This window comes from Sceloporus undulatus, chromosome 1 (assembly GCF_019175285.1).
Source record: "Sceloporus undulatus isolate JIND9_A2432 ecotype Alabama chromosome 1, SceUnd_v1.1, whole genome shotgun sequence".
NCBI classification, from domain to species: Eukaryota; Metazoa; Chordata; class Lepidosauria; order Squamata; family Phrynosomatidae; genus Sceloporus; species Sceloporus undulatus.
The window spans coordinates 5443407-5455881 of record NC_056522.1 but is presented as its reverse complement, the minus strand read 5'-3'; the positions used below and the strand labels follow the sequence as shown (position 1 = coordinate 5455881).

Here is a 12475-nt window from a genome sequence, read left to right as displayed (position 1 = left end):
GAGAACCACCAACCCACATCTAAAGACCTCGCAAAGTCAAAGCTCTCACTGGCATTAGGACCTGCCTTATTTTTTGTTAAAATAAAAAAAAAGAAGGAAAGATTGTAGTACCTTCCTAATACTCTCAATAAAATAAATTCTTGTGTGGCAAAGCAGGCAGAGTTCTGCCCTATTGCTTCCAGTGTTCAGGGCCAATGAACACACAGCCATTTGGATAGCTGAAAAGCAACAGACTAACTTTTTAAAAAAGCACCAGAATCTTGTCGGTGAACCACACCAGTAATTTCACTTTCTTCCAGGATGGTGAAGCACTGGTGTCAAGAAAAGGCAGACAAAATCTGTTGGCTCTAAACAGTACTATTTCTCCTGTGCCTTCTTTCTTCCACAGCCACTGTACCCATGGCTTTTTCCCCACTGCCCACCACTTACCTAAAGCAGTGTAGATACATTGGCACACTATATCGACAGGCTTCCACCCAACATTATTATTAAATACAATTCCCTACTTTCTCCTAAACCAACAGTCCATTAACTTGCTTGTTCCTTTAAACCAGTATTCCTCTAATCCCCTTGTTCCTCTAAGCCAGCATTTTGGGGCATGACCTAAAAGAAGAAGAAAAAAACTGGTGCTGGTAAGGAAGGAAGGAAGGAAGTTTGAGCTCCCTTGTTGTCTAATACATGTTGTCTAATTCTTGTAATCTGCCTTGATCGGTGGAAAGGCGGGCTATAAATAAATATTTTATTATTTATTATTTATTATTATGTTTTCCTTGTTCTTTCTGCTTTCAAACATCCCTCTCTCCAGGCTTCTTCTCAACCCTTTATCAGCTCTGCCCCCTTTTCCTTTAGCTATCACAATTGCTCAACATCAAAGCCAGGCCAAGAATGGGATGGATGTAGGGGACACAGGTTGCAGGTAAGTGTCTGATAGAGTAATTGAAACAGTCCCCAATTCCAAAAGGAGCATGAAAGGCTGAAGCAAAGGGATGAAGAAGGGAGTGAATGATTGTAAAGGCCTGGGGATAAACTTTCACCAGATGCATTTGTGCTTCCTAGACAAAAGGCACCCGTCAGCTGATCAGGGAGGGAATCAAATGATCTCCTTTGTGCTGGGCGACAGTAAAGGATTAAAATGAAAAGTGGCTGAAATATGTGAGCTGGATGAGAATGTGCAGGAACGGTAAGAAGACTGAAATATCCTTGAGGCATTTTCATTTTGACAATGCCATTGGGGGCCCAGAAATATTGCTGTCTTGGAGGAATTTGCACCAGTAGGGCTAATCGCTAGCAGAGCATCAGGAAAACGCATAGCATGCCCTCTCATCTCTCCATTTCTATCAGGTGATTTCACGTGGTCCCTCCTGAAGAGCAGAACATCGCCAGTCACCTAGCATGCCCAGAATTCCCCACAGAATCTGCATATTTCCATTCCAGGGGCAGGGGGAATGAGAACAAAATCTTCTTTTTTCCCATAGAATCGCAGAGTTGGAAGAGACCGCAAGGGCCATCCAGTCCAACCCCCTGCCATGCAGAAAATCCAAATCAAAGCCGACAGATGGCCATCCAGCCTCTGTTTGAAGACCTCTAAGGAAGGAGACTCCACTACACTTCGAGGGAGTTTGTTCCACTGTCGAACAGCCCTTACTGTCAAGAAGTTCCTCCTAATGTTGAGGTGGAATCTCTTTTCCTAGAGCTTGCATCCATTGACACTTCAACCCCAACAGACTCCAACAACTGGGAGTGATTTCACTGAATAGTCAACATTCTCACACCGCAGAGTTCATCTGTCCATGTGCCCAACGAGAGAAAGAAAAAAGGGCAACAACACCCTCAGCTCCAAACCAGACGGTTGCTCCTTTAAGGTCTAGTAAGGTGGCAAAACCTCAGAAAGGAAGTCAGGGCCAGAGAGTACATAAGTACATAAGGAACTAAGAGTGCATCTATGCCTTAGAAACAATGAAGTTTGACACCACTTTAACTGCTATTGCTCCATCCTACAGAATCCTGGGATCTGTTGCTTCTGGAGCACCAGCACTTTTTGGTAGAGAAGGTTTAAGGACTTGTAAAACCACAAATCCCAAGTTTCCATAGGATGGAACTACAGCACTTAAAATAGTGTCAAACTTCATTATTTCTTCAGTGTAGATGCACCTTCAATTGAACTCCAGAGTATTTTCTGGGAGGTGTCCAATGTGCTGCAACTGCTACAACCTCAGCCTCACTTTTCCTTTCCTGCTACTTTTTTCTGTTGATGGACTGACCTATGTGGAAACTCCTCTTGTGCCAGACCTTGGAAATGCTACTTTTGGAAAACACCTAACTACCACTTTTGCTATAGTTCTGGAAAATTAACTTGTCCAAGCCCTTATTTCTGTTTGGTGTTCTTCTTGTTCATGAGTCCCCAAAAGGCTTGTCCCCACAAGACACAACTGCTAGCTGAGGGTCACTCTTAGTTTGTGTGGAACCATGAAACTCAACAGCCCTGGAGAGTAAATTCTAGTGTGAACCTAGTGAGTGCCCAGGAACCCTTCCCAGAATCCTTTAGGAAAGGGCAAGCAGGGTTGTATTTAATGTCAGGGTGGTATGCAGGTTCCTCAACAAGTGAATCAATCTAGAATACAGTTCTCTGAAGCTAGAGGGGGGAAAAACACTGCTGCAAGAATGAAAGGTGATCAAAGATCTGGAAATCAAGTTTTACGAGGAATGACTTAGGGAGCTGGCTATGTTCAGCTTGGAGGAGAGAAGACTGAGAGCCAATCTTAAAATATCTGAGGGGATATCATGTAGAAGATGGAACAAACTTGTTTTCTACTGTTCAAGAGACTAGTATATGAACCAATGGATTCAAATGACCAGAGATTCTGCCAAAACATTAGGAAGACTTTAAATAAAAGTGTTTTGTTTTTTTTTTTTTACTCTTAGAGCTATAGAGAAGACTGCCTCAGAGAGTGGTGGACTTTCCATCTTTGGAAGTCCTTAAACAGATGTTGGATGGGCATCTTTCAGGAATGCCTTAGTTGTGTATTCCTACATTGCAGGAGGTTGAGCTATATGGCCCTTGTGGTACCTTCCAGCTGTAAGATTCTATGCTTTACTGGGTTAATTTATGTCAAACTCTGACGAGATCTATGTTGAGGCTAAGGTTTGTTTTATATTTCTCTACAGTTTTGGGCTATCTACTCTCAGCTTCTGGAATGGAGCAGGCCAGAAATGGGAATGAATAGACCAACAACATCCCAACTCATCCAGCACTTATATCGGAAGCACTGTGCAAAATAACTTAAGCATTCTTCCATACATAAACCAAGCCTTACTCCAAAGAGCAGGGCACAGGTGGTGTGTCTTGAAAGAGGGAGGTGCCAAAGGAAGGATTGTTTGTGCAGGTAAAGAGTGAGTGGAAATATCATTGTTGCGGCAGCAAAGCAGTGCTCTACTCGCATTGCAGTTATCTAGACCACACCCAGCCTGCAGCTTAAATATAGACGTTAACTCACTGGAGCTGCTGCTTCTCTTTAACCTTCAGATCGTAAATATTCCAAAAGAAATTTGGTTAAGGGAGGGGGAAAGGGGGATGGAGGAAAGCAAGTTTCTGAATCTATGCTATCAGAAAAGACCAAAAAAAAAAAAAAAGGAGGGGAAAAGAACACCAAGCAGGCAATAATACACACTGGGAGAAATTCCAAAATGCTCAGAGAGAGCACGTAAAGGGAGGAGAATTGAATTATAAATGGCTACAGATTCTTAAGCATGCAACACTCATAAAGCGGAGGGTAGAAAACAAGATGTCTGTACTAACAATAACAGAAGAGATACTTGTTAAAGGGCAAACCCAACCAAGTCACCTACAGATCCCAGCTAGGAGGAATAAAAATACCCCAATGGATTCTGGCAGATATATAACCAGTCTTGAAAAAAATGATTCCCTCAGGCACATCTTAGTTTGGATACAGGGAACTGCAGCTCCCAGCATTCCTTGCCATCAGCTAGGGACAGTAGGAGGGGCAATCTTTAACTAAGGGATGACCAGATGTAATCTGCTCCAGCCTAAGGTGGGAGAGGCTTTCCTCTCTGGTGCGCACACAACACACATACCAATGCCAGCTTCACTACTACCAGAAAAGGCTATTTGTCAACAACAGAGGGCTACTAGAAACCAACTCCTGCAAGTTGTATTTGGCATAAAGTACTGGATGTAGTATCAACTAAAACTTATGAATTGCCAAATTAAAGGTAGAATCATAGAGTTAGAAGAGATCCCAATGTCCATCCAGTCCAACTCCCTTCTGAAATAAAGAAAGACACAATCAAAGCACCCCTGATAGAAGGCCATCCAGCCTGTTTAAAAATCTCCAAGGATGGAGACTCCACCACCCTCTGAGGAAGTGTCTTCCACTGTCAAATAGCTGTCACCATCAAGAAGTTTTCCCTAATGTTTAAACAGAATCTATCTTCCCTTAGCTTGAATCCACTGCTCTGTGTCCTAGTCTCTGGAGCAGCAAAAAACATGCTTGCTCCATTCTCAATATTACATCCTTAGAAGATGGTTATTGCATCACTTCTTAACCTTCTCTTTCCCAGGCTAAATAGGAGCTGCCGCACCTCATAGGGAATGGTTTTACCAATTTGCTCACCTTTTACCAATTTGCTCACCTCCTCTGGACATGCTCCAGCTTGTCAACATTCTTCTTGAACTGTAGTGCACACAACTGGAGACACTATTCCAGGTGAGGCTGGATAGAGTGGTACTATTACTTTCTTCAGTCTAGACACTATACTCCTGTTGATGCCAAACTAACTTGTTATCCTTCAACCAACAAACTAACACAGTTACTTCCCCAGCCCTAGAAAACTTTGCAACCAGTATTTCCTATAGCAAATACTGGTGGGAGGTCTTTCGTCATATCTACTCAGCCAGCTGGATTACAGAATCAGAGAAATGGCAGCTAGATGTCCAGAAAATCTCACATCTGCACATCCTCCAGTGTGACCTCTTCCCTTCCTTAGTGGACATCAACTCTATGGTCACCCCACACACTTTGAATTCACCATGCCCTTGGCCCAACCACATACCTTTCCATGACAGCCAGACACTCCTTACGCCATGTGAACCGGCTGCCCCGCCGCAAGCGGAAGGTCCCCGAGGTAGCTGTGACTGGGGGAGGTGTCTGCCTCCATTCTGGTTCTTCTACTGGGATGGGGGCCGGTCTCATGCTTAACGTCGCCCCTGAAAAGAAAGGAGAGTGGATTGAGAACTTTGCTTCTCTTCTTGGCCTGGCAAATAGCGAAAAAGCAACAACCTCCAAGGAGGGGAAGAGATTTTGTGTCATTCAGAATTAAGCAGGAGGCAGTAAAGGCCAACAGGTTCTCATATACTTGGCTGAGAAGCTGTGGAGGCAGAAGCCGAGTCAAGGAGCTTTGTGAGAAGGGCAACATGTCTGCAAATTCACCAGAACCAAAGTCGGCAGTGACATACTCCCAGCTCTCATTTCTTTTTTTTTCTTTTTTTAATTTTATTTTTATTTGGTTTTTCTTTTCTTTACATCCTTATTTTCAGTAATCATCAATAAAAGATCATACATATCATCCATACCTTCCCTTATCCCATTCCCTTCCCTCCCTTCCCCCCTTTTAACCCCCCCCACCCTCTTACCCTTCCCCTTCTTCCCCTCCCCTTCCCCCTGTACACATCCTAGTACTTCCAACCTATATAGTCCTTTATAAATTACATATTACTCTTTCGATTTTCCTTTATAATCATCATCCTTCCTTTACATATATCTATATACAAGTCATTTCTTTCGCTCTTTACCTCTTTACTTCCTAATCTTCCTTTTCTTTTCTTTTTCTCTCCTTTATTTTCCTTTTACTAGTTTTCTTTTCTTCTTTCCACATAACATATTACTATGTTCCATTCATCTTTATCCTTATCTTCTTCCTCTTTCTCTCCTTTTAACCTTTTAGACAATCTGTCTGAATCTCTCATATCTAACAATTTATTAGTCCATTCTTTTAATGTAGGGGTCTGTGTAGATCTCCATTTTTGGGCGTATAACAACCTTGCTGCTGTCACCATGTATAACACAATTTTCCAATACCCCTGTATGTTCTTTCAGTCTCTCTTCCTATCACGCCTGTCATATTTAACAAAAATAACTCCGGGTTTTTCGGGAAATTCCTTTCCAACATTTCTTTCATTGCTTCATATATTTCCCCCCAAAACTGCTTTGCTTTGTTACAGACCTACCACATGTGGTAAAACGTTCCTTCTGTTTTTCCACACTTCCAACACATTTTGTTTACCTTTTTGTACATTTTGGACAACTTAACCGGTGTCAAATATCAGAAATAAAACATTTTAAAGAAATTTTCTTTCAGGTTCTGTGCCAGCTCTCATTTCTAAAGGAATTGGTTTGCATTACAGATTTGCTGAACAGAAGACACTGCCCTGGACAATGGGGTGGGCAATGTGGCCTCCTAGGGCCATGTCCAGTCCCTGGGTAGCCTGTTTTTGCAGCTTCCCAACACCACAACACACCCTGGACCATCTTTCCTCTATCCAAAGATGGACTTTTTGTCCAGGAAATTCACAACAGGTTACACCCCCCCCCCCCAATTTGCACAGATTAACATCAAAACCCTACCACAACCAGGAGTGCAATTTTTTAAACACCGTAAGTGAACTTTTGAGCTTTCATGGATTTTGTTGTTGCATTTTGGCAGTCTGTGTAGAAGCCTGGAGGATCCCAAAAGCATAAAGCTGGTGCTTGGCCTCACTGCACTGCCCACCTTTGCTGTAGTCTGTTGGCAAACTCATGTTAGCTAAACTGGTCATCAGCATGGTGAGTGGCCAGATTAGCTAACACTTCAGGCTTTCACCCCTTGGCATCCTCCTTGGTCCAGCATCACTCCACCCATGCCTTCACAGTCAGAAGATGCCTGGGCTGGTACATAAGACAAGTAATTTCAAATTGGGAAAGTCAGGAAGGATACAATATTTCTTTGTAAAGGTATACCCACCACAATAATTCTTACTTCTAATACAGTGGGTCCTTGGTATCCGCTGGGGTTTAGTTCCAGGACCCCTCGTGGATACCAAAATCTGTGGATGCTCAAGTCCTATTAAATATAATGGCAGAGTAAAATGGTGTCCCTTATATAAAATGGCAAAATCAAAATTGCTTTTTGGATTTTATATATTTTTGGAATATTTTCAAGCTATTATATGAGTTTATTAATTTGACATGTAACCTTACAGACCAGGGAGGTAACTGGCAGTCACGGGATATGTTCATGCTATGGTGCATATGTATAGGAAGGGGGGGGGGAATTGAACAGTGAGGCTTGACGTTGCATACTGTGGACTGTCCATGGGTGTTCAGCTCACCTTTAGAGCAGGCCATGCAGACAGTAGGGATTCCAGTCAAATCTGAAAAAATGGGAACAGCCTCATTTTTCCTCTCTGTTTGCTCAGTCCCATAAAGAAATTTGGGGGAAGGAGGATGTAGAGGGCATCCAAGTCTCATGTTTTCCTTGAGAAACTCTCATACCTCCCCAAGGGTACCACACCACCATCTGAGAACCACTTCTCTATACAGAGGCCCAGAGGAAGTACAACAGCTGGTACAGCTAATGTAGAATCCCAAGAAAATACCAATCCATGTACATAACTCCATAGAGACCTCTGGAACAGATTCAGAGTGGGGCTTTTCTTTTTTTAAAAAGATAAAACCAGGTGTAAACACAAGCATGAGATTCAGAAGGGTATATGCAAGGTTATAAAGAGCTATAAAGTCAACCCCCTTCCCACAGGAGAACAGCTTGACACTCAACTTCAAAGCAAATTGGGGGAGAGAATGAAATTCTGCCCTGCTTAGCATCCAGGTAACAGATGCAAAGTGATTCTAGAAGACAAGCATTTCAAAGATGCTTCTTAGTTAAAAGGAAGGCCTCCCCCCCCAAAAAAATCTATAAATTTGCTTCTGCCATGCGTCTGCTTTCATGTAAATCATTTATTGACAGGTCTGCCTTCAGAATACAAATCAAGCTGTTCCCCACCCTGACCTGTCCCTGAGTATCAGCAACATCCATAGTGTGGCCAAGAGATGAGCTCACTTGGCCGGAGCCCTGAAAGCATGGCTGGTTCAAATCTGTTGGCATACCTTACACACACACCCCTTGCTGGATAAGGGATTTAATAATTAATATCTATCTAGTGTTGGACATATTGGGCATATTCTGAGGCCACAATGAGTTGCAGAAACTAGAAAAAGGGATATGTGTTGGAATAATAATAATAATAATAATAATAATAAAATTTATTCATATACCGCTATTCCATTCGATCACAGCGGTGTACAACAATGGCAATAATGATACAATACAAGATAAAAATTGCAATAGATAATTAAAACTTACAAAACAGTGCACAGTACACATAAAATCAATATTAAACCAAGCCAGCAATATACTCAAATATGTTAATCATATGGGGGGGGGGCACACATATCACGGAACATCAGGGAAGGCTTGATGAAACAAAAAGGTCTTCAGTCTCTTTTTAAAGAGATCCAGGGAGGTGGCAGTGCGGAGCTCCTCGGGCAGGGTGTTCCAGATCCCAGGGGCCAAGATGGAAAATGCCCTTTGAGAGGTTGACCTATATCTTGTAGAAGGGATCCTCAATAAACTCTTCCCAGCTGACCTGAGTGTGCGGGGCGGATTATATGGGGAAAAGCAGTCCTCCAAGCACCCTGGGCCCAAGCCATTTAGGGGTTTATAGCTTATAACCAACACCTTGTACTGTGCCCGGAAGCGAACAGGCAGCCAATGAAGATCATACAAAATTGGTGTTATATGGTCAGCCCTGGAGCATCCAGTGACCAGCCTAGCTGCCATATTCTGTACTAATTGAAGCTTCCGGGTTTGGTACAAGGGTTGCCCCATGTAGAGTGCATTACAGAAATCCAACTGAGAGGTTACCAGGGCATGTACCACTGTTTCAAGGTCCCCCTGGCCTAGGTAGGGTCGCAGCTGGCGTATCAGCCGAAGCTGATAGCAGGTGCTTCTGACCGTCGCATCCACCTGAGAAGTCAGCTGGAGCAACGAGTCCAAAAGCACCCCCAGACTGCGAACTGAGTCCTTCAGGGGGAGCGTGACCCCGTTCAGGACAGGTGGACAAATATCCCCCCCCCCCGGGCCGGGAGAACTTATCACTAGCACTTCCATTTTCTCTGGATTCAAACTGAGTTTGTTTCCCCTCATCCAGCCCATTACCGACTCCAAGCAGGCATTTAGAGGAGAGATGTCATCCCTAGTCACTGCATCAGTCAGAGACACAGAGAAACATATTTGGGTGTCATCAGCTTACTGATAACACCGCGCCCTGTGTCTCCGGATGATCTCTCCCAGCGGTTTCATGTAAATGTTAAATAGCATGGGGGACAGAATGACTCCTTGAGGGACACCAGATGTAAGCGCCCTCTTATCGGAGCAGACGTCCCCCAGCTGCACCATCTGGAATCTACCCGAGGTAGGAACGCAACCACTGGACCATAGTGCCCCCGATACCTAACTTCCTCAGGCGTTCCAGAAGGATACCATGGTCAATGATATCGAAAGCCGCTGAAATGTCCAAAAGCACTAATAGGGACACGCTTCCCCCGTCCATGCCCAGACGGAGATCATCGACTAAGGCGACCATGGCAGTCTCAACTCCATAGCCCGCCCGGAAGCCAGTTTGAAATGGGTCTAGAAAATCTGTTTCTTCCAAGATCCCCTGAAGCTGGAAAGCTCTCTCGATCACCTTCCCCAGAAAAGGCAGCAGCGAAACAGGCCGATAATTATTCCGAATCAGGGGGTCCAGGGAGGGCTTTTTTAGCAAAGGTTTTACTATTGCTGATTTTAAACTTGATGGAAAATGTCCCTCCCTGAAAGATGAATTAATTATACAGCGTAGCATAGAAGTGACCGCCGTTCCCCCCTGGGCTGCCAGCCACAAAGGACAGGGATCAAGAGAGCATGTCGTCTTCCTAACACTACGAAGAATCTTGTCCACTTCCTCGGTACTCACAAACTCAAAGTGATCCAGTTTAACAGAGTCCATGGAATCCCTGGATACTTCTCTTATAGGATCTGAAGAAGTACTGGCGTCGAGATCAGCCCTTAGCCGAGTGATTTTATCCACGAAGAAGTTGTTAAATTCGTCACAGCAGGCTTTAGAAGGATCTAGAATAGGGTTCGGGGGGGCAGTTGTGTCAGCTCCCTCACCACCCTGAACAGCTCTGCCGGACGCGACTCCGCGGACGCAATACATGCAGCATAGAACGAATGCTTTGCTGCACTTATTGCCACTTTGTAAGCCTTCAAAAGAGACTCAAGGAGTGTCTTGTCAGCTAAGTGCTGGTGTCTTCCTTTCCCTGAGATCTTCCATGTACCAGGGTTGCTTATTGGAAGCAGGCCGGAAAGGACGTTTGGGAGCAATACTGTGTATAGCCCTGGAGAGATCCGTATCCCAGTTGTTAGTCAGGGCATCAACAGAGTCACCGTCAGTTCCAACCATATATCCCTCTAGGGCTTCTTGGAACCTTTTGGGTTCCATCAGCCTTCAAGGGTGGACCATCCTAATAGGTCCTCCACCCCCTGGGGGGCTTAGGGTAGAAGCCTTAATTCGAGCCTCGATCAGGAAGTGGTCCGTCCATGATAGGGCAGAGATATTGAAGACCTCTGCCCACAGAGTATCCATGTCCGAACTAAAGACGACATCAAGAGTGTTACCAGCACAATGTGTGGGCCCTGAAACCAATTGGGACAGGCCCATGGCAGTCATGGTAGCCATGAACTCCCGAGCTGCACCAGTTGGACCATGACTGGCCTCGAAAGGGATGTTGAGGTCCCCCAGGACAAGAAGCCTAGGGGACTCCAACACCAGTTCCGAGACCAGTTGTGTCAGCTCGGCTAGGGAGTCTGTTAGTGCACGGGGTGGACGGTAGACCAACAGAATCCCCAGACTGTCCCTGGCCTTCAGGGTCAGGTAGACGCACTCGATGAAGTCAGTTTTTCGGACATGGTTCCTGATCAAAGGAAGGGTGTTCTTATGGACCAAGGCAACACCGCCCCGCCCCCCCCGCCCACCTAACCTGATCTGGTCCTTAACTGAGTACCCGGCTGGAAGGGCCTGTGCCCACACTGCTTCACTCTCAGGCCTGAGCCAGGTCTCAGTAATGCAAGCCAGGTCGCAGTTCTTATCTTGAATGAGATCGTGTATTATGTGGGTCTTATTCCTAACTGACCTGGCATTGCACAGGAGCAGAGACAGGGTTTGTGGTACAGTTGGACTGACCCTCAGTTCTCTTTGGTTAGGAGGGTGGATGGAAGGAGAGATAGATATTATGCATCGATCTCGCCTTCCTTTCCTTTTTAGTTCCACTCTCCTACTGCCATATCTCCCCCTGCTCCACACTATTCCGATAGGAACTCCTGTTACAACCTCACAATTAACAGCCACCTCCCCATGCAAACCACACCCCATGTCCCTTGACTCTCCCCCTATAGACATCAAGGAGCCAAGGCAGAGGAAGACTAATAACAATGTCATTCCTCTGAACTATGGCTCAGCTAGCTATAACCCACCCCTTATCCTATTATCCCCACTACACAGCTGCTCAACTGCGCAACTGATGGAGCCCCGCTGGGCGCGCTCCCGTGCCCCAGGTGGTAAGGGCTGGCATCCTCTCAAGCCAGGGGAGGGCCTTTTGTAGCCGTTCCCAACCCCCCCCCCGGCAAAAGCAGGGACTAGCACCTATTCAAGCCCCATAGACTTGAATGGGGTATACCCCCACGAGCGCACAAGGGATGTGTGCCATGGAGGTGTGCCCTATTGATGATAATGTAGGTTGCCCCTCCACACATATTCAAGAACATAGATCCCAAGTCCGCGAGAAAGGTGGGGTGACTGTATTTCAAAGGAAAAAACTGCCAAGCCCACCTCTAAGTATTCCTTGCCTAAGAAAATCCTATGAAATTCATGGGGTCACCATAAGTTAACAGGTAACACAGATGGTCTAGCAAGGCCGAAATACCATAAAGGCAGCAGATCCCATCTCGTTTTGGAATCTAAGTTGGCTGAGCTCCAATTAACACCAACAAATGCCAGGCTCTGTGAGCTAGATTTCAGAGGAAGGAACTGGCAAAACCACCTCTGAATATTTGTTGCCTAAGAAAACCCTATGAAATTCATGGGGTCGCAATAAGTTGACAGGCAACTTGAAGGGACATACACACACAGATTTAAAGTGAGAGGCGTCATAAATATCAGTATTTTGGAGTCATCAGTTGGTAAATGTGTCCTCTTTTTTGCCCTTCAGAATATAGTAACCCTAACTGTTACAACATGCTGCATCACTGTCATTCACATGCTCAATCCTATATATATATATATATATATATATATATATATATATATATATATATATATATATAT

At 44.8% G+C, this 12475-nt stretch overlaps 1 protein-coding gene across 8 annotated transcripts in view; it reads right to left on the bottom strand.

Annotated features, from left to right (window-relative positions):
• Positions 1–12475, bottom strand: part of HMBOX1 (homeobox containing 1) — a 155661-nt gene that overhangs the window by 21003 nt on the left and 122183 nt on the right. For all 8 annotated transcript variants that reach the window (XM_042444985.1, XM_042444988.1, XM_042444986.1 and 5 more), the window contains exon 6: positions 5071–5224. In XM_042444985.1, the coding sequence (XP_042300919.1) occupies positions 5071–5224 (154 nt within the window). The remainder of the gene's footprint in view (positions 1–5070; positions 5225–12475) is intronic.